At 42.0% G+C, this 20,634-nt stretch overlaps 1 protein-coding gene and 1 non-coding gene across 8 annotated transcripts in view; both read right to left on the bottom strand.

Annotated features, from left to right (window-relative positions):
* Positions 1-20,634, bottom strand: part of OSBPL3 (oxysterol binding protein like 3) — a 196,979-nt gene that overhangs the window by 68,265 nt on the left and 108,080 nt on the right. For 5 of the 7 annotated variants that reach the window (XM_006055276.4, XM_044946734.2, XM_044946733.2 and 2 more), the window contains 8 exons: positions 11,118-11,234; positions 10,908-10,961; positions 8,965-9,078; positions 5,587-5,754; positions 4,886-5,009; positions 3,439-3,542; positions 3,143-3,235; positions 1,936-2,092 (listed from right to left, as the gene is read on the bottom strand). In XM_006055276.4, the coding sequence (XP_006055338.3) occupies positions 1,936-2,092; positions 3,143-3,235; positions 3,439-3,542; positions 4,886-5,009; positions 5,587-5,754; positions 8,965-9,078; positions 10,908-10,961; positions 11,118-11,234 (931 nt within the window). The remainder of the gene's footprint in view (positions 1-1,935; positions 2,093-3,142; positions 3,236-3,438; positions 3,543-4,885; positions 5,010-5,586; positions 5,755-8,964; positions 9,079-10,907; positions 10,962-11,117; positions 11,235-20,634) is intronic. The other 2 variants (XM_006055277.4, XM_006055275.4) reach the window with 1 other exon arrangement.
* Positions 10,730-10,855, bottom strand: LOC112586700. The gene has a single exon (XR_003111193.1). It is a non-coding gene; the product is annotated as a U6atac minor spliceosomal RNA (small nuclear RNA).

The following is a 20,634-nucleotide window of genomic DNA, read 5'->3' as shown; positions in this document are numbered from 1 at the left end:
ACCTTTAGTTTAACCATTCATCTGCTGAAGGATATTTGGGTTGTTTCAGTCTTTGGCTAATACATCTGCTGTGAACATTTGTGCATAGGATTTTGTGTGGACTTAAGTTTACATTTATTTCTTTGGGATAAATGCCTAGGAATGTGAACATTGGGTTGTATTTGAAGTGCATGTTGGTTTTATAGAAAACTGCCAAACTATTCTCCAGAATGGCTGTACCATCTTGCATTGTCACTAGCAATATATGAGAGATCCGGTTTCTCTGTATCCTCATCAGCTGTCTGTACTTTTTTTTAATTTTAGCTATTCTAACGGTGCATAATAATGTCTCATCATGGTTTGGATTTGCATTTTCCTAATGATATGGAAGGGCTTCCCTGATGGCTCAGTGGTAAAGAATCTGTCACATGCAAGAGACATGGGTTCAATCCCTGGGTAGGGAAGATCCCCTGAAGAAGGAAATGGCAACCTGCTCTAGTATGCTTGTCCGAGAAATCCCATGGACAGAGAAACCTGGTGGGCTACCATACATGGGGTCACAAAAAAGTTGGACACAACTTAGCGACTGAACAACAAATGATATTGAAAAATCTAATTTTTGATATGAACAATGCTACAATGGACATCTTTGGATAATTTTTTTTAATTTAATTAATTTATTTTTGGCTGTGCTGGGTCTTCATTGCTATGTGAGCTTTTCTGTATTTGCGATGAGCAAGGGCTGCTCTTCATTGCAGTGCACAGGCTTCTCCCTGGAGTGGCTTCTCTTGTTGCAGAGCACAGGCTCAAGGGCGCTCTGGCTTCAGTTGTTGCAGCACGTGGGCTTAACAGTTGCAGTTCCTGGGCTCTAGAGCACAGACTCATTAGTTGTGGTGCATGGGCTTAGGTGCTCTGCAGCATATGAGATCTTCCCAGACTAGGGATCAAATCTGTGTCTCCTGCATTGGCAGGTGGATTCTTTACCACTGAGCCACCATGGAAGCACATGTTGTTGGATAACTTTTAAGTTAATCCCTATGAATGAATTCTTGAAAGTAGAACTGCTGAACAGATAGTTTTTTTTAAAAGTTGAAACATGATGTAACATTGCCTTCCAGAAAAGTACCAATTTACATTCTCATCCCTCTCATATAAATTGCTCAGCCTTTAAAGTATTCCTAAAGCTCTCACCTTCTTCCCTACAAGTTAAAGAGAGACTTTTGCCAATACACTCCCTATTATCAATAGAATAAACAAAAAATAAAAATTAGATTGCCTGAAATCCTCCTTGGAAGGAAAGTTATGACCAACCTAGATAGCATATTCAAAAGCAGAGACATTACTTTGCCAACAAAGGTCCATCTAGTCAAGGCTATGGTTTTTCCAGTGGTCATGTATGGATGCGAGAGTTGGACTGTGAAGAAAGCTGAGTGCCGAAGAATTGACGCTTTTGAACTGTGGTGTTGGAGAAAACTCTTGAGAGTCCCTTGGACTGCAAGGAGATCCAACCAGTCCATTCTAAAGGAGATCAGTTCTGGGTGTTCTTTGGAAGGACTGATGCTAAAGCTGAAACTCCAATACTTTGGCCACCTCATGCGAAGAGTTGATTCATTGGAAAAGACTCTGATGCTGGGAGGGATTGGGGGCAGGAGGAGAAGGGGACGACAGAGGATGAGATGGCTGGATGGCATCACCGACTCGATGGACATGAGTTTGGGTGAACTCTGGGAGTTGGTGATGGACAGGGAGGCCTGGCATGCTGCGATTCATGGGGTCGCAAAGAGTCGGACATGACTGAGCAACTGAACTGAACTGAACTGAAATCCTAATAGAGCAGAAAATGAACCAACTAAGAGTCCCTTCTCCGAGGACTTTCCCACATTCAGACAAGCACATAGTATTTTCATCAAACACATTGGAAGAAAGAAACACAAAAAAGAAAGAAAACTCATTTACCTTTATGGGCAATATGACACAGATCCTCTTGCATTTTAGAAAACTCTGATGAGGTTTCAGAGCCATCAGAATAATTTTTCTCTTCTCCAAAATCTAGTGTAGACAAATTAGGATTGGAGGAATGCAGTCTTATTGGGCCAGAAAAAGGCTTAGGTACCTGAAGTGACACCAAAGGGAGATATTACTTTTTAGATGTGAATTGCTTAGACTATTCACTTGTTTCTAAGATTGGAAAGTAGAAAAGAAGAACATTCTACAGAACATTTTTTTTTAATTGAGTGATAAATTTCAATATGAAAACTCAGGAAAACACTTGCCATGGCAACTTCCACTGGCTTCTTATGAAATACAAGTGAGTGAGAAATCACATTTTTAATTGGAGATGATCATAACTTTAAAGCAATAGGTTTAAAACGACAGCTAAAGTGGCCAGGCTCTTTCTCATTTATATTCAATTCCTTCCTCCTTGCAATAATCACCCAGGATCTAGGTTGCTAATATTAATAGTTAATGGAGTAGGTTTAAAAATGTTTTCTTTATTAGCACCTGGTGCTTCTACAAAACAAATCACCTTCTCAGATGTTTTGAACACAAATCTCTCTTTGCTTTGAAAGTATTTCAATTCAATCCATAAAGTGCTTTAAACCAGAGTTACATAAGAGTATAACAGTTTCTGTAAGTTCCTGATTTATTTTGACCCTAATAATGCTGCAGTTTAATATATAATGACTGAGCTGCAAATCTTGGCTTAGCTGTGCATTGGGAAAGTCAGCAGTTAGTGTTATGCAGTGAACTTCTGATGGGAGATGGGAAGGTTGGAGAGAAGAGACAGTCTATACAATGTCCTGCTCCCGAAGACTCTGGCCAGTGGGCTCGGAGGGATGGTGAGTCCACTGAGCCACAGAAAAGGTGGGACAGAGCACACAACCACAGCAGCCACAAATCAAGGTGCACACCCCAGTGGGGAAGACAGCAGGCAGGCTAAGCAGTAAAGAAGGGGAAACCAAAGCCCTAGAAGTGACTGCAGTCGCTCCAACTGCATCCCATTTTTATGCACGACATGCTTATTTTAGTACTCAGAGAACCCAAGTGATTGAATTCCTGTCTCTGCACAGGGTATCTGAGAGTAACTACAGCATAGTCACCTTTCTATGGGCCCCAGCTGTGTCCCTGAGGAAACCAGCCTGGAGGGGGAAGCAAGGGTTACCTGCAGCGTTCCTTTAGCGTCTTTGCCAAGAGCTCTGGACCGCCACCTCCTGTGTGATCTTTTTTCCTTTTTGGGACTTTCAAAAGCTCCACCCTTTGTTTTAAAACAGGGAAGAGAGCACAGACAGTAAGATGCACCAAACCAACAGGGAAAGACACACACCAGAGTGACCAACTCCATCCCCTTGAATTTGGCTGAAGCAACCAGCCAGTAAACTTCCCTGTTAGTGAAAGGCTGGGAGGAGAGAGGAAAGCCTAAGAGTGCCAGCAGGCAAACAGAAATGGGCTCTGGCTGACCTGGATGGCATTGATAGCTGGTGCCGAATATGTCCGATGCAGGATGTCCATATTTTGCAGGAGCTGGCTCATCTCCACCAGGTAGGCGTGACAGTGTGCCAGGTCTGCAGGGGGAAAACAAGAGGAGAAGTAAGAGCCACCTGTCTTGCCTTCAACCTTCACTGTACTAGTGCCGGCTGTTTTTCTCATTTATCTATATTTGGTTTTGCATATGTAAAGCTAGGAAATTTTACTTCCGTTTTTATAGGAGAGGCAGTAGACTTGTGGTTAAGGGCATAGATCTAGAGAACCAGGCTGCCTCAGTTTGAATGTACTTAACGAACTGAATCGTGGCCAAATTACATAACTTCTCTGTGTCTCAGCTTCCTTACAGGCTTCCCAGGTGGCGCTAGTGCTAAAGAATCCACCTGCCAATGCAGGAGATGCAAGAGATGTGGGTTCAACACTTGGGTGGGGAAGATCCCCTGGAGTAGAAAATGGCAACTCACTCTACTATTCTTGCCTGAAAAATCCCATAGATAGGAGCCTGCCAGGCTAAAGTCCATGAGGGGATAATAATATTCTGAGCTCACAGGACAGTTGAGTTAAATAAGTTGATCAATGCAGAGTTCTCTTATTGCTCATATTTATTGAGGGCAACATTTTATGGCCCCAGATGTGATCCTATCTGCATTCAACAGAGAAAAATGCAATTTTCAGGCATCTTTCTCTGATAGTGGTTCTTAATCATGGCTATGTTTTAAAAATCAACTGGTGAGGTTCTTAAAATTACCTATGTCAAAGTCTCATCCCTGGTTAATTAAATCAGAATACTCCCAACCTCACTGGTGACTTCTTTTTTAGTTCCATAGGTGATTCTTAACTAAGGTTGAGAACACTGAGCTTCCTTACGGCAAGAGTGACTCCTTACCAGAATCAGTTTGGGAATTGTGAAAAACTAGTGATGCCAGGGCCCCATCCCGCACTAATTTAAAGGGATTCTCTGAGAGAGGGGCCTGAGCATGGGTATCCTGGCATTTTAAAAGCTCTCTTGCAATTCTAATGTGCAGCCAGAGTAGAGAACACCTGTTTGGTGAGGAATCTCCATTTGATTCACCCACTCACCTCTGAACAGTGATTTATAAGTTCTTGGATGTGTATCAGAATCATTTTTGGCACTTAAGCCAAAATTCTGTGATTCTGTGATTTAGCAGTCTATGTGGAAACTGGGCATCGCTGCTTAAAGAACAGAAAAGGAAACCTACTCGCACACACACCCAAGGGAAGACATGAAACTCTGAGTGTCTTTTGTTTATAATGAGCACAGATCTTCATAAGCAAAATCTGACAGGGAACACAGACCAGTCTAGAGGGAGAATATAAATTCACCTGGAGTATAAACGGAATAAGGAAAATCTATGAGCAGAGGTTTTCGACAGAAAGAAGCAGCGGTTTTGAGTCACTCTACCTTTGGTGCATTTTTCCATGTCCTCTGAAGACTGTAACCATAATGGAACTCGAGTCTCACCACCACAAGAAAATGATAAATTGCTTCCGGTTTGAAACGAATTCTGCTTTGATATACTGCTACGCTGTTCCACAGATGACAAAAGCACATTATAAATGAAAACAGAGCCTGGTGGGAACACTTTAGGGTAAAGGATAATAAAGTGGGCTAGTTGCTAATGGAAGCCATCTGTCCATAATGAGAAAGAAGTTTCTAGCAAAGCACTCCATCAGAGACCCTGAGAGCTCCAGCTGTCACCCATGTGGCCACACCGTGCTACAGGCCCCTGAATTCTCCTCCTGCCAAATGATAACCATATGAAAAGATGACACAAATGTTGGGGAAGATTGTGTGGTTCTGTATGACTATAAATGTATCTCCTGCATTTTACAGCCAGAAAGCAAACTAAAGTCAAAGTGATCAAGGGAGAGTCGGGATGTTAAATCCCTCTGTACATGCTCTTCTTCAGTTATCTCAGCATTAATAGATGCTCCTCTGGCCCTGGCTCTGACTGACGGGACATACAGACAAATAAAATCCTAGATCAAACTCATTCTGCTCCTCCCTGTTAACCTCTCCTTCCTCAGATACTGCCCCCAGGAGCAGACTCCCCCCAACAAAGCCACCTACTTCCTTTAGGTTCATGATCGGCAAATCATTACCTTCCTACTTGAAATGGTGTCCATGACCCCAGGACTGGAGTCTGGGACTGTAGATCCTGGGAAAAAATGATTAACTTCGTGTGGAAACATGGCGATTTCATTCTGACGGTACATTCTGTGGTGGCGGAGTTTGGATACCCACTCATCAAAGACGTCCTCTGACTTCACCTAGATTGTGTTGGGTCGAAAGGACACAAGAGTGTCAATCATCTGAGAAACAGTTAGTCATCCCACTGAGGTCATTCCTGGCCCCTCTTCATCCTGACACGTGTAGAACTGTGGAAGTACCAGTTTGTTTACTTCGTTTACATTCATGCAGTCTATGGAACAAGTCTATGATGTAGGAGATGGAAAGTAAGAGTGGTCTTCATAAACTCTACATTTAAGCATTCTATGAAAGAGCCAACTGTTATGCTATTATTAAGACATATTAAGCAGCAAGCAAGTTGAAATTTATATTTATCCATCTCTTACAAGAAGAAAAAAGAATTAGAAAAAAGGATATTTATCAGTCTCTTAAAGCAGTTCCAAGTTCTCCTGTCCCCATTTCTCATATCCCCACTGAAAACATTACACCATTTTTTATTAATAAAAAACCTTTTTTCTAATTCAGACTTTTCTGATCAATCTTCTCTGAACTGGAGAGAATGAATAAATTCTTCTTGAAATATTTAACCTTGTTCATCTTCTCTGACAACGAAATGTTACTGAGGAATACATGTTAATGAATGTGAAGGTTATTTACAAGAACATTTCTCCAACTCTTAGAAAACAACAGTCTGATAAAGTATTATCAGTGATTTCCAGGATCTTTCAAACACACAAACACAAACTTTTAGCCATTGTCTCTGTGATTGACTATCAATGTATAATTTCTATGAAGAGTAATGTTTGTATGTAGTAACTTTTATTATAAAATACATCAAATGTGCATAAAGTACTAAAAAGAATATATGAAGCACCTATGCACCATAAATATCTCTTAATAGTCAGTATTTCTATGTGTATATGATGGTGCATTAATACTTTCAAAACAAAAAGTGATAGACATCTATATATGAGAAAACAGAGACTCATGAAAAGGCAATATAAATGACTCCAAAAGAATACTCGGTAGGTTAACTTCCAAGAAAAAAAATCCAGGTCAATTCAGTTAAAATCTTTACTAAAGCTGTGACTGAGAGCAAGGATGTGGAAATAAATGTCAGCAACATCCTTCATTTAGGAAGTGTTTGGTTGACATCTACGTTTGTTGTGTTGGTTAGAAATACACACAAGACTTGAAACCCCACCAGGTTCTACTGGATGTGCCATTTACAAGTAGAAGCAACACAGACTGACATCTATTTGCCTCCTTTAAATTATGTTCTTGAAATGTACTTCATTTCCCAGACCTTGCTGCTGGGCATTTTATAGGAATCCTGTGTCATTCTTTGTTCTAGTCTACTATCAGAGGCCATTAAAAATCAGTGCCCAGAGCATTCCTCTTGACCCATTTTTTAACTGGGTTAAACGAGGCAGAAGAACAAAAGCACTTTCTTAAATAACTGACCAGGGTTCTGCGTTAGCCCCTTAGGTAGTCACAAGACTGTGGGTGTACCGCTACTTAACTCTCTGCTGCCCAGACCCCCTTCTATGATACAGGAAGAGACTGGGACCGGATGGCTCACATTAGAAACCATCCGACTCTGAGCCCATCAACCAGGACCTCAGAGAAGTCCACACACCTGCTCTCACAGTCATAACTGATGGTCAGAATGGACAGGAAACACAAACAGAACTGAAAGTGAATCAACACAGAGAAATATTAACCAGCGTTTATCAGGATATTAGTATTTGATGTATTTCAAGGCATTCTAGTTCTTTAAAAATTAAGAATTAATCATTGCTTTTACTCTGTTAACTAGAATAGTGGATGAACAAGAATATATTATTTCCTGACCATGTCAACAGAGAGAAATAAGAGTTACTGGAAGAACACAGAGAAATTACTTGAGAGGAGGTTTACTACTCAAGCAGTAAACCTTCAAAGATTTTTTAAAAATCTTTTTTTAAGAAAGATTATAGGTCTCTCCCTCCTTTGATTCACATTAGTTACTCTTAGGGGTATTGTGACCACCCCAGGGGATGTCTGACGACATCTGCAGACATTTGGGGGCTGTGATAACTAGAAGAGGGTTGTCACTGACATCTAGTCGGTGTAGGCCAGGGCATCTTACAATGCACAAGACAGGCCCCCATGGCAAAGGAGTTTCCAGCCCACCCTTCAGATGTGCTGAAGGTGAGAAACCCTGCTCTAAACAGTTATTACACCCATAAGCACAGGGGCTTAGGCTTAAAAAACAGTACAGATTTGACTGTCCTGGGCAGTCCATCAACTACATGTATGTGCTAAACATGTATTTGCCCAAGTACCACAGACATGTCGTGAAAATCATAATCTCATGCTTTTATTTTCCCAATTCTCAGCCCCCATTCCCAATATTCCAAGTAATTCGTCCAAGTAAGAAAGGACCCTTACGTTTTCTCAATTAATTTCTAACCCTCGGGTAACACCTAATAATTATATATAATAAATGAACCTATTGAGCTTACAGTGGGTCAGGCATTACACCAAGTTTTCCACATTCAGCTCCATAAGATGAGCAAAGTAGTTCCCATTGTGGGGGCAGGAAGTGGTGAGAAAACTAAGACTTTCAGAGATTCAATAATTTGTCAAAGGCTGAGAGCAAGTAAGTAGTCAGGTGTTCAAGATCTGAACCAGACCTGGATCTCCAAAGCTCTTGCTTCATGCTTTTAATTATCTACACAACCTGCAGCAGAAGGGGCAGAAGAATGGAGTGAAGCACTCCATTTCAGAGACACTATTTAGAGACCCGTCCTTTAGGAGAAAAATTTTTAACATCACTGTGGTATGAGAATTTTAATCCCTATAAAGTTAGTTGACGTTGTAAGCCAGAGCTTCACAGACTAAAGATCATATTATATTTCAGGAAACATATTTTATTCTACGGCAAATGGTTCTTCACTAAAGATGGTACTGCCTGGGAGTAGAGAGAGTTTGTATTTGAAAACATGAAGTTTTTTTTAGGTTACTAATGTCACAGTCACAGTGGAGGAGGGATATGAGGGAGAAGAGACAAGGATGCTGAACTTATTTTATTGAGTCCCAGTGTGAGAGACTCCCTACACAATGAAGAACTGTCCCATCCAGATAGCAACAGCATCCTTAGAAATACTTTCCTAATGAAGATCTTCTACACGTTGGCTGGATGTTCTGAAATTCAAAAGGCATCACCAATGGTACTGTAACTGACAATTCCTTTGCAACATGAAGGATCTGTGCAAAGGGAGACAGCAGCTGGGCAGCAGTCTCACCTTCAGATGGTAAATGTGCTCCTCGGTATCCAGGTCTATGCACTTGGATGACTTCTTCACAGACATCACCGAGAGCCCGACGTCGATGCAGCCATGCAGCTTCTCTCTCTCTATCTGCAGAGGCACAAAGGGCCCCCCATGAGAACCACAGTGTTAAAACCACCGGAACATCCTTGACACTCCTTTCCCTCTCCCTCCCCTTCCACACCCACTAATAGTTAACACAACAGCCACACTTCTCCAGCACTTAGTGTGAACCAGGGCTGAGCTGAGTGCTGTGCATGCGTCATCCTATTTAACCTAAAGGGGAGACTGAATTGCAGAGGGTTAAGTAACAAGCAGAAGGTAAGAAAAGTTGAAAGTTAGCCCTGTGGATTGACTCCCACAGCAGTGAATTCACCTGTTAATGGCACCACTTCCTGCAGGATTTCTGGGGTCTAAATTCATTTGGAAGTGATTTTAAAAGAGGAGTAACTTTGTTTTCTACCTTTTTGACTCTATTTTTGTTTTGTATTAGTTTAATTTGTACTCATTTTTTAGATTCCACATATGAGCAATATCATACGATCATGATATTTGTCTTTGCCTATCTAACTTACTTCACTCAGTATGACAATCTCTAGGTCCACTCATTGGCTGCAAATGACATTATTCCTTTCTTTTTCATGGCTGAGTAATATGGTTGCAAGGGGGGAAGTGTGGGGGGATGGGAAATTGGGAGGTTGGGACTGACATATACACTATATATAAATAACTAGAAAGAACCTAGTGTACATCACAGGGAACTCAATATTCTGTAATGACCTATGTGGGAATAGAATCTAAAACAGTATGGGTGCATGTATAACTGATTCACTGCACTGTACAGCAGAAACACAGCATTATAAATCAACTATACTCCAATAAAAATTAATTAAACAAAAAATTTTAAAAGCTGAATAAAACATACAAACAAAAAGAGGAGTAAGGAAGCTAAGACAGGCCACTGTGGGTCAGACACTATGGCACGTTTCTGCAGGTACCCCTACAGGGTGAGCCCCATGAGCGAGGCAGGGAGAGGAAGGCAGGAGGAGAGAAGTGCTGGGTGAGAGAGGGACTCTCGTCCAGGTAGGACCAGCAGTTATCCTGAACCCTGGTGGGCTGTTTGCCTGGTGTCCACACACAGGGGCATCTCCTGTCACCTTCACCAAGGACTTTCCCCACTAAACCCCTCAGTGCCCAGAATAGTGGGAGGACACGTCCTATGTTTTGTTCTTGTTACCTCGCTGGGAAGAGGTCTCTCCCCACTCAGAGAACCCCAGAGTACAACCCTAAGACCAGAACCCACAGCTGGGTACCCAGTGGAGTATTGAGAGGGGCCCTCACAGCTCCACTTGGTGGGTGAACTGAGCCCACGCAGAACCTAGAGAGGAGACAGAAGGGAACAGGCACCTCTGTTCCCTGAGAGAGAAACACCACCACCCTCATGGTTTCCAGCGGGAAATGCAATCCCAAATGTACAGTCTCATCCACGAGCCTACAGCCACTGTGTGCGTGCCCAGGCACGCTGACTCTCTGCAGCCCCATGGACTGTAGCCCGCCAGGCTTCTCCGTCCATGAGGATTCTCCAGGCAAGAATGCTGGAATGAGCTGCCATTTCCTCCTCCAGGGATCTTCCTGACCCAGGGATCGAACCTGGGTCTACGGCACCGCGGGCAGATTCTTTACCGACTGAGCCACTATATTATTGTTGTTGTTCAGTTGCCCAGTCGTATCCGACTCTTTGCGACACCAGTGGTTAGATGCCATGAAGTAGGTGGCGATGCCTCAACCATATGCATGTTATCAGGCTCAAGAGCCTCTTCCATCCTCATCAAGGGGAGTGCTAACCTTCTCTCCTTTCATACAACATGACTAGCCTGGAGAATTCTTCAATAGCATGCTGGATTAACAAGACCACTTACGTCAGTTTGGTTCTTGGCATATTTCAAGATTCCTCTGTCCAGATAGAAGAATCTCTGTGGGGAACAAAGTAGAATTCATTAAAACATTCTATTTAAATGTCCTTCTCTTGGTCTCCTTGCTCAGCCTCAAATTAAATATAAGTGCCTAAGAACAGGGCCTGAGTAAGGAATGTGGGTGCAAACAAAGGTGAGTCCCAAGCCAGTTCTTACCTTATGCCAGCCTTTCAAGGGCCATTTTCTCTTTTTCAGCAAAAATCCTTTCTGTATTGGTGGCTCTTGGATGTAATTCATCTCTCCCCTCAATCCTTCCACCACTTCCCAGCTGTCCTGTTCCAATGAAAGAGTTCAGGCTCAATGATTATCTTTAAATGATTATCAGGCTCAATATATACATATATATCCAATAGTAACATTAAGAAGCACTTGATCCCATTTGTAAATCCATCCAAGATGATGAGATTGGCTGGGTGTGCTGGGGAAAAGAAATCCAGGCTTAATTTATGTACAGTTCTTAGACTTTATAGATTTAATGCTACAATTTAGTGGCATCAAATTTGTCTGTTTTTCAGGAGCGCTCTCAGAAGGGAATGTCTCTTCCTCTTCTGATGCTTGAACTTTGACCACCACAGCTAGAGGTAAGGATTTTGCTGTAAATTCTATTTTTGTTCCCTTTGCATCATCAGTTACTTTCACTCACTACTAGACTTCAGTCTAACTTTGAACCCAAAGCTACAGACATCAAGATGAAAACTGGGCAGGAGGGATGGGGTGGCTGAGAAAATTGGCCCAAAAGCGTGAGACTGTGTTGAGTTGGCAAACATGACAAGTTGTTTGAAATAATGATTTAGGCACAGTATCCCCAAATTCTAGGTATTTAAATTGTTGGAAATCTTGAAGCATCAAAAAGGTGGTTCTGCAACACATATTTTCACTCTCTTTTCCCAGAAATTTTGTTTTCTCCTCCTTTCTTTTGTTTCAAAAACTTGGGGTGAGGGCAGTGTGGAGGAGGGTACAATTATTGCTCTTCTAAGCTGTTTACAATTTGGGGGGACAAATAGTTACATAATAAATCTTCCACTGTCAGCTATTTAGGTTATTTCAACTAATTGGCTAAAAAATAATTTTAAAAGGAATACTAAAGAAAAACACTCCGTGGCAGATTCACATTGATGTATGGCAAAACCAATACAATATTGTAAAGTAATTAGCCTCCAATTAAAATAAATAAATTTATATTAAAAAATAAATTAATTAAAAAAAAGAAAAACACTAAAAGTTCTAAAAAGTTACTTTTAAATACTTGAAAATGCACATATTCATTGCAAAATTATCCCAAGGTAGACCAAAATTGGCAACACTTCAGTGGTTTTTAAATTTTTTATTGTTATTATCTTTTGTTGAGATATAACATACATGATATGCACAAATCTTAAGACTGCAAGTTGAAGAATTTATAAATCTATATCTACCATTCAGATCAGAGAGAAAACATTTCCAACCCAGGATACTTTAATTTTGACACACATGCTTTTCCCCTTCTCAGGTTTACTGAGCTATTACTGACCTATAACATATGAAGCTTTAAGACGTACAATGAGATGATTTGATACACTTCTATTCCCTCACATAATTACTGTTTGTGTGTGTGTGTGTGGTGATAACATTTAAGATCTACTCTCTTAATGACTTTCAAGTATATAGTACTGTTAATTATAGTCACCAAGCTATACATTGGCTCCTCAGAGCATATTCATCTTATGGCTGGGAATTTGTACCATTAACCAATATCTCCCCATTCCCTCCGCCCTCCACCCCACCCTGGCAGCCACCATTCTGCTCTCTCCTTCTATGAGCTCCGCATCTTTAGATTCTGAATATAAGTGAAAACATGCAGTATTTGTCTTTCTCTGATTTATTTCCCTTAGCATAATGCCCTCAGGATCCATTCATGTTGTCATAAAAGGCAGGTTTTTTTAATGGCTGAATAACATCCCATTTTATGTGTGAAGTGAAGTGAAGTCGCTCAGTCATGTCCGACTCTTTGCAACCCCATGGACTGTAGCCCACCAGGCTTCTCCATCCATGGAATTTTCCAGGCATGATTACTGGAATGGGTTGCCATTTCCTTCTCCAGGGGATCTTCCCGAGCCAGAGACTGAACCTGGGTCTCCTGCATTACAGGCAGAGGCTTTACCATCTGAGCCACCAGGGAATTGTATGTGTATGTATGTACATATATAAAATATATGGAAGCTTACATTTCAATGGGATACATATACATCTCACATTTTCTTTATCCATTCACTCATCCAGTGAGCACTTAGATTGTTTCCATGCCATGGCTATTGTAAATAATGCTGCAATAAAAACTGGGGCACAGATATCTCTTCAAGAGACAAACGTGTCATCTGGCCAAATTTCATGTTGAATAACTTGCTCTTAGTCAAATCTCCAGCCCACAGGAAAGTGGTACAGACAGAGGCCAGAGGGGATGAGAGATGGACCTTAATAACCTGGAAGCAGAAGCAATTAGACCCAAGTCCTAGGAGAAAGACGGGGAGGGCGTGGAACCACAGGCAGTCCTGGGTGCTCGGGCTCAGTTTCTGTGTTGTCCTCAAGTTTAATACATGAAAAACACCCAGTGGCCAGAACACTTTCCTATTTTAGTGGCTGAACTCCCTTTGTATAACCGTCCCCAAAGATCTGTCTTATGTCTGATTGCATTTTACTATGAATAAGGCTAGAGCTACACCCCAGAATTTTGAAACATAGCATTGGTATTCCAGCATCCGGAGTTGTAAAAGTTGAATTCTTCAATGGAAAAAGCAAAACTTAGACTCAACTCTTCAATTAGAGGACTCTTCCAGAAAGGTAGCAATTTCAAATGAGATTCTTTATAGCAATTATTACTAATTATTTAAAGTCGCTTACATTCAGACAATCAATGGAGAATGCATAATATCAAGTAATGAGAAGCCACACACAAAAAAATATTCTGCTCACATTTATTTCAGCTCAAAAAACCAGTCCTCAAAAAGTGTCTTGCCTGTCAAGATTTTAATGAATCTTTAAAATCATCAAGTTAAAAATTTCACCTCTTCTAGGAAGTCTTCTTCAGAAGAAAGTACTATTTCATCCCTAGAAACTCCACCAGTATTTCACTTACCTTTCACTGACTTATCATAGTATATGCGAGGTTTTATCATCCCTAGATGGATAATAGACTCTTTGAGGGTGTGAAGTGTCTGCTAAGCTGCTAAGTCGCTTCAGTCGTGTCCGACTCTGTGTGACCCCATAGACGGCAGCCCATGAGGCTCTTCCGTCCCTGGGATTCTCCAGGCAAGAACACTGGAGTGGGTTGCCATTTCCTTCTCCAATGCATGGAAGTGAAAAGTGGAAGTGAAGTTGCTCAGTCGTGTCCGACTCTTAGCGACCCCATGGACTGCGGCCCACCAGGCTCCTCCATCCATGGGATTTTCCAGGCAAGAGTGCTGGAGTGGGGTGCCATTGCCTTGTCCGGTGAAGTGTCTAGTTCACTTTTGATTTCCTCATATGCCTAATCTGCTGTCTAGTGAATACTATGCATCTGATTGACAAATGGATAAACCTGGTCCTGGAATAAGGCTGCAAACAGATTAATGTTGTTGGAATATCATTCGCTGGCTTGCATCTGAAGTACCAACAAAGGTCTGTATAGTCAAATCTATGATTTTTCCAGTAGTCATGTATGGATGTGAGAGTTGGACCATAAAGAAGACTGAGCACTGAAGAAAACTGATGCTTTTGATCTGTGGTGTTGGAGAAGACTCTTGAGAGTCCCTTGGACTGCAAGGAGATCAAACCAGTCAATCCTAAAGGAAATCAATCCTGAATATTCATCGGAAGGACTGATGCTGAAGGAGCTGAAGTTCCAATACTTTGGCCACCTGATGCGAAGAGCTGACTCATTAGAAAAGGCCATGATGCTGGGAAAGATTGAAGGCAGGATGAGAAAGAGATGACAGAGGACGAGATGGTTGAATGGCATCACTGACTCAATGGAGATGAGTTTGACCAAGCTCCGGGAGACAGTGAAGGACAGGGAAGCCTGGCATGCTGCACTCCATGGGGTTGCAAAGAGTCAGACACGACTGAGCAACTAAACAGCAACAACAATACCTCTGGGCCAAATGACTCTTTACAAGTCAAATACAGCACAATCACACTTGAGAAAGAAACTTGATAAACAAGGTGTCATTGTTAAAGGAAAATCGAAGGCTCAAAATTCTCTGAAAAGTACTCCAAAGAAATCAAGCTCCTTTGATTTGCTTAAGACTTCCAGGCAGCATGCAGAGTGCTAATACCGAGATGTGCTAGACCATCATGTACATTTGCTCAAGACATTCAATTGTGCAAAATGTGAATGCCAAGAGGGATTAGATGTTACTTGATACTTAACAAAACTGGAAAAGAAAAAAAAATGGAATGAGATCACGATTGTTTAAAAGATAACAAGGATTAAATTTCAAAAAATGTTTCACAGATTCATGTTAGAACTAGATTTCTCCTTAACTGAGACACAGTATACATCTAACAATGAGCATGTGTGGAGGGCAGGGGATCAGCTTTGGTTTGTTGACTCTTAAGATAAATAAGATAAATAAGCCAGACAGGGTTCACATTTATTACTACAAAATATCATATTTTCCCCCTCACTTCATCTTCTACCTGGGCTCAGGACATGAAACTCTTACCAGGTTGGAAGAGGCAGATCTAAAGAAATTAAGCGAGTGAAGGCTCTCCTTGACAGAGGGAGACAGCACTGCAGCCAACACCTTTTCTGGCTCAACCTCCCAACCCTCCCCCTTCAGCTTCCTTATCTTTCACCATCCTCAAGTCATGAGGCTGAAATCTGAGAGCCAGCATCCAGCCAGCGGTTCTCAGTAGAGGCAGTTCTGTTCCCTTAGGCTGTGAAACCTTGGGGGCATTTTTAATTGTCAGAGTGATGGGGTGGGGGTGAGGTCTCTAGCATCTGAAGGCTGGGGACCTGGGATGTTAGATGTCCTGAAATGCCCCCAGTCTTGCACAACAAAACAAGTTGTCCCAACATCTGCAAGAGTTTCCAAAGTGCACAGTGACATTTTCATAGGTGAAACCTGTTTATACTTGCCAAAGTATTTTTGCATGCTTTTTAGTACACTCTGAATTCTTGGGAATGCAACTACTAAATAACAGATAAGATTGTACTTTCTCCTGTTTGGGACTTTACCAACAGTCACCCACCTTTTTGCAGAATCACTGACATCAGTGACAGTCATATCACTTGTGTTATATGAGTTATTAATGCATCTCTATGGGTCTTTATTAGTAGCTATCACCCCATGTATAGGGGTGATACTATTCCATTACGTCTTCTAGTGTAATCATGTCTGGGCTTTTACATATTGTAATGTACACCTTAACATTAACCACTTTCTCTGAAGTTGCCTTTATTTATAATAAAGCACTTTGTTAACATTTTCAAAATTATGTGTGCAAATATATTAGGGGAAAAATAAATTTCACTTGAGAGTAAAAGGTTCATTGAAATATTGGTCACAAAAGGGGACATTAGTATGATGGGGTTAAAAATCACTGCTGATCTTGACACCAATTCTGTGAGAAGGAATGCCAGGCCAAGGAACAATGTAGCAAAATCACTTTGAAACTATAAGGGCTTGATCATTTTTACAAGTGAGTCCTTTTGGTTTCATCTTCAAAGTGTATATCTTCCATGTCTCTTTCCCTGTTTCTATATTACCACTCACCGTTCCATCAAACCTCACTTTCTAAGACTCCCCACTTCTATGATACCCCATCAGGTCCTATCCTCCATGCAATGAAAAAATGAATACAACATAATATCTGTCATTTTCACTTCTGTGGCTTACTCATATTATTCCAGCCTCCCAGAATCTTCTCATGCTCTTTTCCACCCATACAAAAGCTTCAAGATTTTAGCTCAGTGTCTATCTCTTTCCGTGAAATTCCTAAATTACCCAAACTGCATCCATCATGTATTACTGTAAATTATAGCAGTGTTGCTGTCCATGGGTTCCCCTGATAGCTCAGCTGGTAAAGAATCCGCCTGCAATACAGGAGACCGCGGTTCAATTCCTGGGTCGGGAAGGTCCCCTGGAGAAGGGATAAACTACCCACTCCAGTATTCTTGGGCTTCCCTGGTGGCTCAGCTGGTAAAGAATCTGCCAGCAATGTGGGAGCCCTGGTTCTATCCCTGAGTTGGGAAGATCCGCTAGAGATGGGAAAGGCTACCCACTCCAGTATTTTGGCCTGGAGAATTCCATGGACTGTATAGTCTATGGGGTCGCAAAGAGTAGTAGTGAAAGACTGAGCAACTTTCACTCACTTTCCCAAACACAGTTTTCTCCGTTATTAACATCTTGTATTGGTGTGGCACATTTTTTATAAGTAGATGGACCACATCATTATTAATAAAGTCCATAGTTTATACCAGGGAGTCACTCTTTGTGGCATACAGTTCTAAGAGTTCTATCAAACACATAATGTTCATATGATTATATCCACCATTATAATAACAAAATAGTTTCACTTCCCTAAAAATGCACTTCCCTTAACTTTCATCTCCTCTCTTAACCTTCCTTGGAAACCAGTATTTATTGAATGTGGAAACCAAGGAAGAGAGAATTAGGTAACTTCCCCAATGCTGTAGAGTCTCTGGACTGCAAAAACTGTATTTTCAATCATTCTGCTACATACTGTAGCACATTGTATCTTCTATTGTAATTTAAATATGCACATTCTAATGATTAAGCAGGAGTAAATGCCATGGGGCGGCAGTTGGGTTGGAGTGGGGGAAGTGGTGGCTGAGGATCCCAGCCCTGCTTGTCTCTACCCATAGGGCAGGGCTTCTTAATTCAGATGCCTTTGGATCTTGAATTTAGCCACCACTTCCCCCACTCCAACCCAACTGCCGCCCCATGGCATGGCATGCCATGTCACCCATCCTGCGTCCTCCTGAATGGGGTGGGAAATCATTCTGTGGGATTTAACGCTGTCAAGGTTTTGCTCAATCCCTTTCTTACATCTGGAATGCCTGCCCCACCTGCTTCTTAGCCCAATGCATTCTCACTTAGCCCCAAACCACCTCCTCCTCGGGGCAGAAATTGTCTCCCTTCTCAGCACTTTCGCTTGCACTTGTCTGTCTCCCTGGCTAGAATGTGAATACCATGAGGGCAGAAACTGGGGCTTCTTAGTCTCACTACCTGTGACACAGAGGCCCTAAATAAATATCTGCTGAACCAATGAGTGTGAGGAGCAAGGGGCTATAAAAGGGGCCCCCATACAGAGCCCTGGGGGTCAGGGACTTTAATAACATGTACTGGATGGCAGTGAACTGGAACCCAGGACAAAAAAAGCAGAGATGCCAGTTTCTCTTGGCTAAAGGCTCCAGGAGGTAGGGTGTGGCTTCCCCCATGCCTCACACCCTCTGTGACCCAGAAAGAGGCTGCACACCTTGAACTGAGCGCCCTGAAATGAACAGCGCAGGTGGACCTATGCCCCCAGGGATCACGGCCCTGCTGACTTAGCCAGCATAGCTGGGCTGATGTCCTGCCCTCGGGTGTCAGGCTTAGAGCTCCCTGTGACTATCAGGTGGAGAGAGAAACAGGACAGGCTGGCAGCTTCTTAAAGGTCTTTGCTTGAGTTTAACTGAAGTCAGTCTGGCACTGTCATCTGGCATTAAATTCAGTCTGTTTTACTGAACATCTGAAAGTACCAAATATAGAAAGCTGCTTTGTGGTGGGAAAGGCAGCTAAGCGTTTATTCGTGCTCATTAGCTGGCAAAGTTCATTTCCATACTGCTGAGTGCACGGACTGAAAGCGTTTCCCTCTAGCACAGCTGTTTCCACAGTGCACATCTCCTCTGCACCTTTCAAATGCTGGTTTCTCAGTCACTGCCCTTGCAGTGATGTCAGAAATATAAAACCATTGAAAACCTTCATTCTTCCTGCAGCTGAAGAGTGTTGTGGAAGGAAGTTTTGTGGTTGCCTCTATCTGGCGTGACTGGAAAGTGGGTGGTTTTGATTATTTAGTCTGTTAATCAGGTTTTTTAAATCACAAGGCAACCCCCAGCCTTAAACCATGTGGTGCATACTTTAACATGACTTGAAAGGCATGAGTAATCTTCTAAAGCCTCAGGATCATATATTTTATGACTGTACTATGAACACCTGGAAATCCTTGGCAATACATTTCCAGTTAATATAGTAAGAGCTTCAACTGACATCAGGCCAATTCTGAACTTGTATTTCTATCACCGAGACTTGGAGTTGTTGCTTCTTGTCAATTGTTTCTTCCTCAACTAAGATTTTTCAAACACCAACAGGCCTGATGGAGTAATTAAAAGAACAGAGTTGGGAGGTCAGGTGGGGGTATGTGATCTAATGCAGTGCTTCTCAACTATAGCGAGTATACCAATTACCGAAAACCTTGTCGAAACATAAGAGTTCAGGTTTGTAGAGCTGGATCCAGGCCTGACCTTCTGCACTTGCACAGGCGAGGCTGTTGCTGCTGCTGCATGACAGGTCCACTCTCATACTCTAGACCAGCACACTTACACAGTGCTGGACGTCAATCATGTCTCAATAAAATTGAAGGGAAAAGTGCTCCACAGTAGATATTAATATGTTAACCAAACCAATGAAGCAAGTACAGTAGTTAACATTAATAATGTTACTATTTATTATCTGTCAGGAAGTGTGCTAAACTACCGTATGTGCATTACTGCGCTTAATCTTTGCACAATCTTGCGAGGTTGGATTGATTTATATCCAACTTGAAGAATTGAGATTTGACTCGATAGGCTCTGACTATAAAACCAGGACCTATGGTAAGAATTATAAGGCCCTGGATTCCAGCTCTGCATAAAGGATGACTGTCTGATTATCTCATAGTGCTATGAAAAATAATGGAAACAAGGGCTATGAAAGAGTAAATTCCTCAGTCACTGAGGAGTTTTCATCAAAGGCTGGCAGAGGTGCTACCGAGGCATTCGACCATACACAGAGCTTCTCTGCTCAGATCCACTCTGGACAAGATGACCTACAAGTGTATTAGAGATCATCTGAGGCCATTGCTTCCCCTAACCTCAGCACTACTTTCTTCCCAAGCAGAGTAGGTCTCTGACAGCACATTCCAGCACTTAGCCCCCATGTGTGTTGACCAAGACGACAGAACAACTCTGTCCACCCACGGGACTCAAGAGTCTCTGCTGAGTTTTTTTTCCAGGGAGTACAGTAATGATTTGTTATTCCCTATAGAGTCATGAAATACTTCTTTTTAAACCCCAGAGTTTAAAGGAGAAATGTGGAAGTTATCTAGCCGGGTCTCATTTTAGAGATGAGGAATCTAAGAGAAATGATCTTCTCAGGACCACGAAAATGAGTAAAGGACTTCTGAGGACCAGAACTCAGCCCACTGACTCTGACTCGTTACCTTTCCTCTACCCCTTCCGAGGAACGAGCTTGTTTGCATAGTGGCAGTCAGTCTAGTGTAGGAGATGCTGCAGGAGCTCACCATGAGGACATGTGATACCAGGGAAAATCTCTAATAGGGACCCTTCTGTGAGTAGGGCTGGACCAGAGGCACAAAGATGGGAAGACTTCTGCGTGGTTTTATTTGAAACACCTCCCAGCACTGTTCAATATTTTACCTTTAATCTTTAATTTTT

This window comes from Bubalus bubalis, chromosome 8, assembly GCF_019923935.1.
Source record: "Bubalus bubalis isolate 160015118507 breed Murrah chromosome 8, NDDB_SH_1, whole genome shotgun sequence".
Lineage (NCBI taxonomy): Eukaryota > Metazoa > Chordata > Mammalia > Artiodactyla > Bovidae > Bubalus > Bubalus bubalis.
This window is presented reverse-complemented; position numbering and strand designations above follow the sequence as displayed.